Source organism: Hyaena hyaena, unplaced genomic scaffold (assembly GCF_003009895.1).
Source record: "Hyaena hyaena isolate Hyena2069 unplaced genomic scaffold, ASM300989v1 scaffold_3, whole genome shotgun sequence".
Lineage (NCBI taxonomy): Eukaryota > Metazoa > Chordata > Mammalia > Carnivora > Hyaenidae > Hyaena > Hyaena hyaena.
The window spans coordinates 3,093,435-3,106,478 of NW_024080635.1; the positions used below are offsets into that span (position 1 = coordinate 3,093,435).

General features: G+C 61.5%; 1 protein-coding gene across 1 annotated transcript in view; it reads left to right on the forward strand.

Moving 5' to 3' along the window:
• The window catches only part of SDC3 (syndecan 3), a 34,773-nt gene extending 25,251 nt beyond the window's left edge, over positions 1-9,522 (forward strand). Inside the window, exons 2-5 of the mRNA XM_039230736.1 lie at positions 2,209-2,326; positions 4,242-4,867; positions 6,658-6,949; positions 7,355-9,522. Of these exons, the coding sequence (XP_039086667.1) occupies positions 2,209-2,326; positions 4,242-4,867; positions 6,658-6,949; positions 7,355-7,521 (1,203 nt within the window). The 3' untranslated portion in view covers positions 7,522-9,522. The remainder of the gene's footprint in view (positions 1-2,208; positions 2,327-4,241; positions 4,868-6,657; positions 6,950-7,354) is intronic.
• Positions 9,523-13,044: the final 3,522 nt, after the last annotated feature.

Sequence of the window (13,044 nt, forward strand, 5' to 3'; positions counted from 1 at the left end):
GGGGGGGGGGGGGGGGGGGGGGGGGGGGGGGGGGGGGGGGGGGGGGGGGGTTCCAGCTTGGCTGGTGGTGCAGGGAGCCTTCTGTCTTCCTCACCCGGGGTCCTGGGGGGTTGTTCGCTTGGGCAGCGGGGGCAGAGATGGGAGCTGGGGCAAGTTGGATGATAGCTGCTCTGAGCTCCCGGAATGTCTAAACCCCGGAAAGACCCAGCAATTAGTCACGGGAGCAATTACGCTAATTGTTCCACTCCATGACTCACTGGTAGCGAGTAAATACTGATTAATTCATTACTTTGCGTGCGTGCGTGCGTGCGTGTGTGTGTGTGTGTGTGTGTGTGGTAACAGGGGTGGGGTGGAGGGATGGAGGGAATCTCCTGGCTTGCTGCCCTGGCCTCTTGCCCCGGCTGGCCTGGGGAGGGCGGTGCAGCAGGTGGTGGAGGCTGGGGCCGGAAGCCAAGCCAGGATTGGGGTCCTCTTGAGAGCTGTGTGCAAACCCCAGAAGGGGCCCCATCAGGGCACTGAGGCCTAGCTGGCCCTGTCCCCTTCCTGCTCACACACCTTCCGTGGTTCGTTCCCACATCGGTCAGACGGTGCGAATGCTCAGACTCTCCCTCAGATCCGCTGAAGCACCGAGTTCAGTGTTCATGATATTCTGATGTGAGGTCAGGACAAAAAGTAACCAGTGTCCAGGATGGAGTTGTCACCTGGTCACTGAAAGTCCCCCGTGATGGGGCTTCCCCAGCAGGAGCTCCAGCCTTGCCCCGGGCTCTAGTCCCATCTCCCAGCTCAACTCCTTCTGTTCTGTAACAGGCATTTCCTGCATATTATGTGCCAAGCAAGGTCCCGCCTCCGCCCATCAAGATGCAGTTCTGTGGGGCGGGCTGTCACCGAACAGGGATGCACCCAAGCAGACCCAGCTCACAAAGGATGATAGATGTGAATTCGGGACCATAGGATCCTCTGAGAGATCAGAATAGGGCGGACTTCTCGATAGAAGGGATAGACTACACGTTAGCTGGCCAAACATTGGTCAAAGCAGGAATGGGAAGGAAGAGTGTTCTGGGCGGAGGGAACAGTGTGAGTAATAGGCAGGAGAGACCAGGCGTAGTCTGGGAATAGAGAGCTGTGAGTGTGGCTGGAATCCAGCACCTGGAGGGGCGCAGAGGGACCCTGGATAGGGCTGGAGGGCGGGCATGGCCAGTCCTGGGAGCCCGGGCTGCATTCCCCACCTCGGGGCCTTTGCGTGTTTCTACCCCACTGCTGGAGATGCTTTCTCTCTGTTTGGTTGGTTCAGCCCCAAGTGCGAATTCTCCAAATCCCGGCACCAGGAGTCAGTCTCACGTTCGTGGGGAAAGCCCCCAGGGGCAGGGACTGTGGCTCTACTGGCCTCAAGCCAGGGTCAGATGTGTGGCGGGAGATGGGGCCCAGCCCGCCCCCAGGGAGGGGGTGCCTCCTGCCTTGCTTGACCCTTGTCCTGGCTGTCCTCCAGGGTTGCAGTGGGGAGGGCAGGCCCTAGCTCTGGGCCTCCCCAGCTTCTGACACTGGGAGGAAGGAGTCTGCGGAAGCTTCGAGAAGCCCCTCGCACCCTTCCTGAGATGGAAGTGGCCTTTGGGCCCTGAGCTGACTCAGGCATCAAGGTCCCCAGCAGAGTCTGAATCTCATCGAGTCACGTGCTCCCTGGTGACCTAGGGCAGCCGAGTGGACCTCCGCTCCGTCCCCTGCAGAGGGGGGCTGGTGGCCGCGGCTACACCAAGAGTCCCGCTAATCTGTGCTGAGCACTTGTTGCATACCAGGCGCCCTGGGCGCCGCACAAGCCTCTGCACACCGCGTGCTCATGGCACCGGGCAGCCAGCGCTTCGGGAGATGAGTACAGTGACGTCCCCCATTTAGTAAGTGATGAAGGCAGGACTCACACCCAGTGTTCTGGCGCTGAACCCACTTCTGCCGCCCAGTAGCTCTGATCAGGGCGTCGGAGAGCGGCTGGGTCCCCAGTGGGGACCGCCAGGCAGGAAGGTGGGCTACCGCCCTGGCCCCTGGGGGGGCAGGAAGTGGCATTCAGGCCGGCCCTGGCTTTGTTTGCCCGTGTGGTGGCCACGCCTGATGCCGTCCCTCACTGTCACTTGGCCTCTGAATGTGTCTGTGGTCCATCTGGGCATGTCCGGGCCCCTGGCCTCAGGTGCTCAGCTCTGTGCCCGCCTCTGCTCCCCTCAGGCCCAGCGCTGGCGCAGTGAGAACTTTGAGAGGCCGGTGGACCTGGAGGGCTCTGGGGATGACGACTCCTTCCCTGATGATGAGCTGGATGACCTCTACTCGGGGTCCGGCTCGGGCTGTAAGTACTTCCCCCCTCCTCGCTCTGTGCCTGGGCAATGCCATCTGCCTCCAGTGCCCGAGGCTCTTGGATTGCTGGGAACAGGGGCCCACGCAGCCTGGCCTCATGGTGGGGGGTGAGGGGACGGGGCGGGGGCAGGCAGGGGAAGCTCCTGGGACCCAAGCGCCGGGAAGGGCAGCCTGTCCTCCCGGGCCTGCTGCCAGGGCCTCTGAGCTCGGGACTGCCGCTCCCTGCAGTTCTGCCTCTCCCCTGCTGCCTGTGGCGGGGAGCACGGATGCCCCTCCGTAACCCGTTTGCAGCACTGCCCCGACCTCTTGCAGAACTTAGTAGCCACTTCTCAGATTTACAGTGGCAAATCCTCAGCAGAAACCCTTTGCGTGACTCAGCCTGGGCTCCTGTCCAGCAGCTGTGGCTCCGGGGCAAGTTTGGGGAGCAGTGGAGAGGGGCAGCTGCCGCCGCCGCACCTGGGACAGCCCGGTCCCACGGCCTGGGGGGAAGGGCCGGGGGAGGAACATGTGGTGCGGGGGGCGGGGCGCCCCCGCCGCTTTGGACCCCAGCTCTGGCACTTGGATGCGTGCTACCTCCAGCCCTGTGTCGTCTCCCTCCTGGGAATGACAGAATAAACATGCCTTCTTCTCAGAGCCTCTGGGAGGCTTCCGTAAAAGACATCAGGGACCGGAACAGAGAAGGAGCTCTAAGAACAGTAGAAGAACAGGGTGTGTGTTCGTGGCACCTGGCCGGCTCATTGAGAAGAGCATGTGACTCTTGATGTTGGGGTTGTGAGTTGGGAGCCCCACTTTGGGTGTAGAAATTATTTATTTATTTTTATTTCTTATTTATTTTATTTTTTTTAACTTTTCTTTTATTTTTTTAATGTTTTGAAATGTGTATTTAGTTTTGAGAGACAGAGTGCAGGCAGAGGAGGGACAGAGAGGGAGACACAGAAGCTGAAGCAGGCCCCAGGCTCTGAGCTGTCCGCACAGAGCCCCACACGGGGCTCGAACTCACGAGCTGTGAGATCACGAGCTGTGAGATCACGACCTGAGCCGAAGTCGGACACCTAACCAACTGAGCCACCCAGGCGCCCCAAGATTGCTTTTCTTTTTAAAGGGGGTGTGTGCAGAGACAGCCCTGCGAGGGGACGTGCTGGGGGCCTGGCCACCGTGGCCCTCTGCCTCTAGTGTGCCCACTTTAGCCCTGCTCCATTCAAGCCTCTTGCAAGTTAATCTTTGTAAAGTCCTCTCTGCTGGGTCACACCTCTACTCCTGAGCATCTCTGGCTGCTCTCCACCCCTCCCCTGCCGGCTCAGGGGCCCAGGGAGGGGGCTGTACCTTCTCTCTCTCTGTCCCTTATTTCCTCCCGGGGCCCCTTATCTTGTCCTGGCTCCGAGTCGGCCAGCTCGCTCAAGCACCCCCTGTAGGAAGGCTCCTTCTCCTCCTTGCTGTCTTCCTGTGGCCTGTGCCTCCGGAAGCCCTTAATGTGCCCACCACCTCATGCCCGTGGTTGAGTTTACCCAGGTCTGACTTCTCCCAGAATGCCACTCCCCTGCTTCCCCTCAACTCTTAGCAAAATCTGCAGCCCGTAGGGCTTTTGTTGCCACTACCTGGATGTAGCCTGCCACTAGGTCCAGAGTGGGTGGTCTGGAAAAATCAGAGAAGACTTCCCGGAAGAGGTGCCCATCCCAGAGGACTTTTTGGCTAGGCAGGGAAGACTTAGGGAACATGCACCAGGCACCAGCCAGCTGTTAGCCCGTGGCCAGGCTGTGCCTTACTTCTTTCCGTCGTCTTGTCCGAGGGAGATTGCACGGAGTAAGGGTTGGGAGCCGCCCCGTGTAAACAGCCACTGCTTACCTGGGGCCCTCATGCCCTCACAGTCAGCCAGCTCCCTAGCTCTCTCCTCTTCCCCACCCCTTCAGACTTCGAACAGGAGTCAGGCATTGAGACAGCCATGCGGTTCAGCCCAGACGTGGCCGTGGCGGTATCTACCACCCCTGCAGTGCTGCCCACTGTGGACATCCAGCCTGTGGGCACCCCACTGGAAGAGCTTCCCTCTGAGCAGCCCACCCCGGAGCCAGCCACCAGCCCCCCAGTGGTGACGGAGGCTGCGGAAGAGCCCAGCCAGAGAGCCACCACCATCTCCACGCCCATGGCCACCACTGCCGCCACAACAGCTGCCACGACTGCGGGGGCGCTGACTGTGGCCACGGTGCCCGCCACAGTGGCCACCGCCGCCCCCAGTGTGCCTGCGGCTCCCCCTTCCACAGCCATCACCCCTGTCCTAAGGACCACCGGCATACAGAGGCTCCTGCCTCTTCCGTTGACCACGGCAGCCACAGCCCGGGCCACCACCCCCACAGCACCCTCCCCTCCCACCACGGTGGCCGTCTTGGACACGGAGGCCCCAACACCTAGGCTGGTCAGCACAGCTACCTCTAGGCCAAGGGCGCTTCCCAGGCCAGCTACCACCCAGGAGCCTGACAGCCCTGAGAAGAGCACCTTGCCCCTGGGTACCACGGCCCCTGGACCCACAGAAGTGGCTCAGGTGAGCAGATTGGGAGAGGATGGGGACCGAGGGCAGAGGAGGGTGGGCCAGGCCCGAGCAGGGGCGGGTGCAGCTGGACAGGGCGAGGACCAGGAGGGTCTGGATGTGAGCCAGACATGGATTGAGAGGGAGAGAGGCTGAGGTGGAGGGCCAAGGCTGGGGGGGGGGTGAGTCACCGGATGGGGTCAGAGGTTGAGGTGGATGGGGACAGAAGGGAGACTGCACCTGGGGCTTAGGATGCTGGGACAGGATATGGATGGGGAAGGAGCCGGGTGGAGCGTGGCTGGGGGCGGCCGCACAGGGCCGGGAGCTCAGGAAGGCACTGATTCTTTCTGCACGTCCATTTCCTCACCTGGGAGAAGGAGGAAATAACAGGATGCAGACCCTCGTGTGGCGGGAATCATCTAGAGTGCCTAGAACAGCACCTGGCCATGGTAAACCGGTCAGAACGTTCAGTATCGTCATGGTCACTGCCATCACCGCTGTGGTGAGGGTGACTAGGGGGAGGCCGAGGGAGAGGAGAACTCTCCGCTCACTTGTGTGATGTGCTGCCCAGGCGGCTGGCTCAGAGCGGAGCGTCCCCGTGCCCCCCTTCACCCTGGCACCTGCCCTGTGGGCGGCCGGCCCTGCGTCTTCCTCCTTCTACAGACCAGGCCTCACTGGCAGGATTTGAGCCCCGCAGTCGGCTCTAGAGAGAGGCCAGGGTATGTTTGTGTGTGTGTGTGTGTGTGTGTGTGTGTGTGTGTGTGTGTGTGTGTGTGTGTGTGTTTGGGGTGTTAAGGGGTGCTGAGGATGTCAGGAATGGGGGGGAATGTGTGAGATCTAGGAAATGGGAGCAGTAGCCGGGTGCCTGCTGGGTGTGCCGGGCAAGGAGGGGAGGAAGCCGCGCTGATGGGGGTACAAAAGCCCTTTGTAGCCGGCCTCGCGGAGGGAGGGGGCCCTCGGGTGATAGGGGTACCTTCAGGTCCTGTCAGCCCCGTGACTCCCCAGCCAGCCCCTGGGGGATGCAGACCCCTTAGCTCCTCTGAGCAGCCTGGGGGGTGGGGGCAGCCTGGGGCTTCATAGACGCTGGCCAAGCAGGAAGGGGAAACAGTGAGAGGGTGCCGAGGGCAGGGCATCAGGCCCACCTCACCCTGCTCACCCCCGAGGCGTCTACATCCCCGCGCCCATCCCAGCCGCTACGCTGGCTTCCTGGTCTCGTGCCTCCAAGACCAAGAGGTCTCGCATCATCCTCTGCATTTGTACACTTGAACTGATACCCCCCCACCCCCTGCAGGCTGAGGGACTCACCCCTGCCCCAGGTATGGGGACGGGGGACCAGGCAGCACCTAGCAGTCCCCAAACAGCAACTCGACAGCGCTCTCTCAACAATCATGATTACTAAGGACGGCTAGAGGGGGAGGTGACAGATGGAGTGGGGACAGGTGTGGCCAGGTGAGAACAGATGCAGTGTGGGGTGGTTATGAACAAGGTGTTGGAATTGGATGGATCTGGAGTTTCATTCTGCTTCCAAACTGCTTACTAGCTGCACGTCCTTGGCAAGTCACTTAACATCTCTGAACCTATTTCCAGCCCCGTAAGTCAAGGGTAATAATACCTCCTTCGTGGGGGTGTTGTGAGGGCAAAGCACCTGTCTTGTGCTCAGCACAGTGCCTGGCACCTAATGAGTGCTTAGTAAGTAAGTGTCAGACCCACTTGGGATGGGGGAGTGGTTTGGCTTGGGGGGCGGGATGCCCCACGGCAGGAGGGGCTGAGGCCTGGTTCCTAGGCTCATGCCCCCCTCCCTACAGACCCCAACTCCCGAGTCCGTCCTGACCACGATCCGGGATGAGCCAGAGGTGCCCGTGAGCGGGGGGCCTAGTGGGGACTTCGAGCTGCCAGAGGAAGAGACGACGCAGCCCGACACAGCCAATGAGGTGGTGGCTGTGGGCGGGGCCGCAGCCAAGCCGTCACCTCCACCTGGGGCACTGCCCAAGGGGGCTCGCCCAGGCCCCGGCCTCCTGGACAATGCCATCGACTCGGGCAGCTCAGCCGCCCAGCTGCCTCAGAAGAGCATCCTGGAGCGGAAGGAGGTGCTTGTAGGTGAGGCATGGGGCCTGGGAGGGGCCCAGCATGAGGCAGCAGGTCGGGCCCTGGTTTGACCTCTGGGGCCCCAAGAAGAGGTCAGGGCATGGGTTTCTAGGAGCCTAGTCTCCTAGAAAGGGACCGCTGGGAACTCAACCCCCAGAGCCTCCTTCTGGTTCCTCCTCTGACCCTCCCCTGTCCCGGGGTCTGACCCTGCCTCCATCCTACTTCCGGTGAGGTCTGTGAATGCCAGTCCATGCCGCCTGTGCTAGAATTGGCTTCACTCCGCCCCACCCCCCACCCCCCCGCCTCAGATTCAAGACTCTCAGCCCCCTCCCCGCCCAGGACCTCTGTTCTCTCCCCAGGTTCTAAGCCTGGCCCACCTTGTCTTTAGCCCTTGACCTCCACCTTCTTCCTCCACAGCTGTGATTGTAGGTGGGGTGGTGGGTGCCCTGTTCGCTGCCTTCCTGGTCACTCTGCTCATCTACCGCATGAAGAAGAAGGACGAGGGCAGCTACACACTGGAGGAGCCCAAGCAGGCCAGCGTCACGTACCAGAAGCCCGACAAGCAGGAGGAATTCTACGCCTAGTGGAGCCACAGTGCCTCCCACAGCCTCAGCGTCACCCCTCTGCCCAGCCCCCGGCCCGGCCCCACCAGCCCTGGCCAGGGACTGGGTCTAGGGGGGGAGCCTGGCCCCGGTTCATCTCTGCCTGCCCTCCCAGGGTCTGCCCAGACTGCCAGCCTCACACAGATTTTACCTGAGGAACAGGGGGCGGCCATCTGCCCTCGTGGTGCCCTTATGAGCTCATCACTTGTCCCCGTCCTCCCCACAGTCAGCCTGGGGCTTCAGGACCTCGCGTCAGCTGGGCAGGAGGAAGGAAGCTCCGGATTGGCTGGTAGAAAGAAGGGGTGGGGCTTGAGATGGGCTCCAGGCCCCCAATCTGGCCCCCTCAGGGCTAGCTGAGGTCTCCTTTCGGAGGTGGAGGGGCGCGTGGGCTGATTTCCAGGACAGGCTTTCAGCAAGCTCAGCCCTCAAAATCATCAAGACACTGCAGCGTCGCGCTGCTGTCCCAGCGGCCCTCTCTGCCCGGGAGAGATGGGACCTCTCATCACCAGCCTGTTCTGCCCTGGCCTCTCTGGGGTGTGCGGCCATTCTCCCTTCGCCCGGTGCCTGTGTACCGCAGGCCTCACTTCATGCCGGTGTGCCCAGAAGGAATCGACTTCCTCAGGGTAGCCCGGCAGCCACTGGTGAGGACAGGCTGGGCCGCCTGGGCCTCCCTCCCTCTTGCAGGCGGCCTTTGCACCGACACCACCTCCCACACCGTCACGCATAACGTCACATACAAAGACAAAAGCGCACCATGACAAAATCTGACGCGATCTCAACCACCCCGCCAATGCAGACACGTCACGGACACACACATGCTTCCAAAGATGTTTATTCTCATGTGCTTCTCACGCCCCTTCCCCCCCTACCGATGCCCACAACAATGCAAGGCGCTAGTCATCGTCACCTGGGGGTGACAGTGTGGCCTGGCCCTCTCTCGGTCCCCCTTCCCCCATGCACACTGTGGCACCACTCACGTTGTCTCCAGCTTGCAGGCTCCCTGGAGAGGGTCAAGCTGGAACAGTCAGCCCATATTGGGTCCCCTGAGTCGCCCTGCCACGCTCAGCCCCTCCCCGCGACGCCAACACCAACCACAAGGCCGCCGACCCCAGCATGTCAGATACAACCCCAGGTGGATGCACGATCTTACCCCACACGCCCCGTGCTTGCGCTGGAGGGGAACCGGCGGGCACCCACCCCAGATACAGTGTGGCGTGTGGGAGGGGGGGAATGTTGCCACAACCCCTCCCTCCCAGGGCATTGCACCGATCGGTGGGATCCGTGGGGCCTGCCCCCCTCCCATCTGTAGCTCGCCAAGGGGTAAGTTGAGGGCCAGTCACCCCCCACCCCCCACCCCCAGCTAAGAGCCTTGCTGAGGAAGGCAGGCTGGTTCCTGGAATGTGGCCCCAGGCCGCAGAGCCACAAGGCCTGGGTGAGGAGGGGTGTGCCGCCTGACTCCCGGCCTCCCTGTACCCTCTCCTGCTCTGAGCTCGGGGCTGACTCTGCCTCCCAGGACACAAGTCTCCAAAGTGCCTGCGAGGGTGGGCCCTGGCGCCTGGGCCTCCTGCACCCTCTCGGTGGCCTCGCTGGGCCCACCTCGGTCCTGCTCTGGGGCCCTCCTCCGTGGACACCTGCCCACTCCTTGGCCAGACAAGCCGGTGGGCCTCCCGGCTGTGGCTGGATAAACCTGCAGTCAGAAGCAAGCCGTCCAGCACATTGCCCCAGGCCGGGAGCTGAGAGCCGGAGGGGCTGGGGGCGTCCCAGGCCTCGGCCTGCCTCCCCCTTCTGTGTTACCCTTGGGCAGGGGCCGCTTCTGTAGATATTTTAAATGTGAGGGTCACAGATCTCCTTCAAGGAGGAGGGTGTGATTGGTGGGGGCTCCTGAGGCCACGGGATGCGGTCTGAGTTGCGGTTGGCTGGTGCTCACTCCCCACCCCCACCCCTCACCTTTGACCCAGATTAAAGTCAGGAACCCAGCTTTTATTTCTGTTCCCTTTTCTAGACTCCCTGGCAGCAGATGTCTGCAGGGTGAGGGGTGGGGGTGCCCGAGGCGGTGAGAGCAAGGCTCCAGGGTACTTCTGCACCCCATCTTTTCCACCATCCTGCTTCCAGGCTGGGGCTCCGTCTTTTTCGGACTCACTGTCCCCCCTGGGCAGGACCTGGAGGCCTGTGAGGGACCCAGCCCAGTCGGTCCCAAACTTTGAGATGGGCGGGAGTGAGCAGAGGCACCCTGGGCCCGTGACTTGGTGAAGACGAGGCAGCCTGGCCTCAGTCATCCCTGGAGCGGGAGGGCCGTGCGATGGGGGACTGAAGTCTCGGCCTCCCTCTACCCTGCTCTCTGGTGGGCTGCTGTCTGGGGGCTGGCAGCCCTGACGACAAGGCCTGGCAGGCCAAGGCTGAGAAGCCAGGGAGCATGGAGGGGAGGGGACGCGAACCCAGGGATGGTGGGCGCCGGGTAGGAGACCCCTGCATGGGCCACACGTAGCCCATGGTGGGGCGGGGCCCTGCAGGGGTGGATGAGCTGGGCTTGGCCAGGCTGGAGTGGGCTTGGTGTGGCCCGCAGGGATGCAGTCTGGTCCCTGCATCCTGAGGTCTGGCTTCTGACTTGGGACTTGGGGCCTTGCCTCCTGGCACTGGTCCCTTCTCTTTGTCCTTAGCATTTGAGAGAAGGGGCCAAGGGCCCCGTTCATGGAGCCCTGGACCTGAGCCCAGTGCCCAGGCTTTTATCGTCGTGAAATTGAACACAGTCTGACTGGCCCAAACTCCGGGCAGCCCGCCTCGGGCAGGGCAGTCCAGGAGAGAGGTCGGTTAGAAGGATGAGCTGGGGCTCTCCTAGGTGCAATGTGGGTGCGGGGCTCTCGCTCTGCCTGGGCACAAGATATGATGCATGCAGGGCCTGCCCAGATGGGGTGCCTGGGGAGGGTGTCCCGCAGGACCCTGGCGGTTCCTAGAAGCAGGGCAAATTCCAAAGGGTGGGGGGGAGAGCTTGTGTGGCCAGAGAACCTCTCTGGGGCCCCAGCTGCCAGGGAGGGTGGCTGGGGCCTAGGGAGGTGGGGTTTGGGCCCACGCTCTGGCTGTGACTTCTAGAACCCAGTCTCTGGCTCTCTGAGGGGCCATAGGGGGGTACCTCTCCTGAAAGGTTTGTCCCCTTGTGCCCTGGAGGTGGATGGGTGGTAACCGGGGGCTGGGTGAGGCAGGTCTTCGGGCAGTGGCCTAGGGCGCTTAGGCCAGAACCCCCCATCCCCCAACCAGGGGGGGGATGGGCAAAGCCATCTGTCCAGGCCTCCAGGCTCGGGCCCTGGGCACAGGAAGCAGGCCCATCTCTGCCTGTCGGGTGGGACAGGACTGGCCACCACCTCCTGGGCTCTCCCAGATTTCTCCTGACCGCCACCACCCTGAACTTGCTTCCTCAGGCCTCCAGCCTGTAAATAGAAGCCCACGCACTGTACAGATCTACAGAGATGCCGAGACTGGGGCGCAGAAGTGGCCATCTAAGGTCTGAGGGGACCAGCGCCCCCGGTGCCCACCTGGCAACTCTGTGCACCCAGCCCCAGCGTGGCAAATACATGTAAATATTTTTCGTAGGCGGTGTGGCTCCAGAGAGTCCCCGGAAGACAGTGTCCCTCCTGTGCGTCCTTTCTCCTGTACAGAGCCCTTCAAGCACCCGGCCCCGGGGCGGGTGGGAGTCTGTCCTTCCCTCCCCCAAGCCTTCCCTGCCCTTTCTCTCCCCCCGTAACCTGTTTATTAACCATACCTGTCCTGAGTTCATGGCCAAATCTCGAAATAAGAAAAAGCGGAGGGGAAAAGACTGGAAAAAGAGACCCAGGTGCCTGCCCCCGCCCCTTGGGGGATCTCACCTGTCCTAGCCTCATGAAGGAGCTATTTGGGGTTTTTTTTTTTTTTTTTTTCTTTTCTTTTTTTTTAACACTTCCCGTGCTGTGCCCATTTATAAGAGGAAATAAAATTAAGCTGAAATGATACAGTGTGGCCTGAGTGTGAGATAAACGTGGGGGCTTTGGGGTAGGGGGCAGCCCGTGGCCTGCCTCAGACCTCAGCAACTTTCAGAAAAAAATTGAGAACCAAGCAGGGAAAATTGACCAGCAGCCTCTCATGGGAACCATTAGGGTAAAAGCTGCTGTCTGTTGAGAGTGTTCAGGAAACCACGAAGCTGCCTGTGGTCAGGCGGCGTGGAGGCTGCGGTTGGGCAGGGGCCAGGCTGTGGTGGCACTGGGGGCCCTGTGGTCCACCCAGGGGGAAAGGACTGGTTCCGGCCACAAAGAGAGAACGTTGGGACCACAGATATCAGAATCAGATCGCCTGAGGCCGGATGGTTTTGGGGTCAGGAGCCCTGGTTTCAAGCCCAGGAGCCATTCCCCAGCTCTGACTCTGGAGTGGCTACTTCCGAGCTTGCCGAGCCTCGATTTTCTCAGCTGTGAAATGGGATAACAGTCGCCATCCCCAGAATGGAATGGGGCAAGGATTCTATGAGGTAGAATACTGTGCCCAGTGCTAGAACAGAACAGAACTTCGGGAGAGGAGGTCCCTGGCTTGGAACCACAGACCCTAGGGTCCCAGGGTCGTAGAGCTGGGGGAGCCCTGTGCCAGCCCCCAGCCAGCACTGCTCTTGTGACAGGGCTTTGGCGTATCCTGGGGACCAGTCGGTCACTCTCCCTGTCGAAAAGTCCTCTTCTTTTCAGCCAGAATTGGCCTCTCCAGTGATTCTCTTCTCCGGGGGCACACCAGGCTCTGCCCTCTTGCCCTGGGATAGCCCCTGGGCGTGACGGTCACGTCGTGAACTTCCCTCCTCCAAGGGAAACCTCTGCAAGTCCTGAAAGCATTTCCTGCAGAAATTTCTTCCTCCTAAAATACTCACCCAGGGTCTTGATGTTTCCGGGGTGGGTTGCAGTCTAAGACCCGTTGATCTGATACAAGACCCTACCCATCCCTTCCTCGGTCTCTTTACTAAAGTCTCCTGAGTGCCTACTCTGTGCCAGGCCCCATGCTTGAACCTGGGGGACAGACCCAGCCCCCACCCACAGAGCACATAGTCTCCTGGGGAGACAGACCATAACCAGGGGCCGGTGACCATGTAATGACTCCAGCCTGGGGGTGGGAGGGTCTTTTCTCCTCAGTCACCACCTCCACCCATCCACCTCACTGCCAGACAGTTCTGGGACCCAGCTCCCAGGCCTGGGTCCTCGCTGTGGTCCCAGCGAGGTCCCCTGACAGCCTCGGGTCACACAGCTATAAAAGGGGGGAAGGGACCAGCCCTGTGCGACATCAAGGTTGATAACGGAAATGGGCCCCAGTTCAAAGCCCACTGTGATATGAGCAGTTGGTCGGCCACCATGCAAGTCCCACTCTTGACAAGGCCTCTCCTCCAGGAAGCTTCTGGAAGGTAATGCCATCCTCTTTCGGAATCCTGCATCCTAGAGCTGTCTCCCCTTCACCGCCTCCGCGTTCTCGTGCCACATACCCCTCTGGCATCCCCAGCTGGGAACGTGA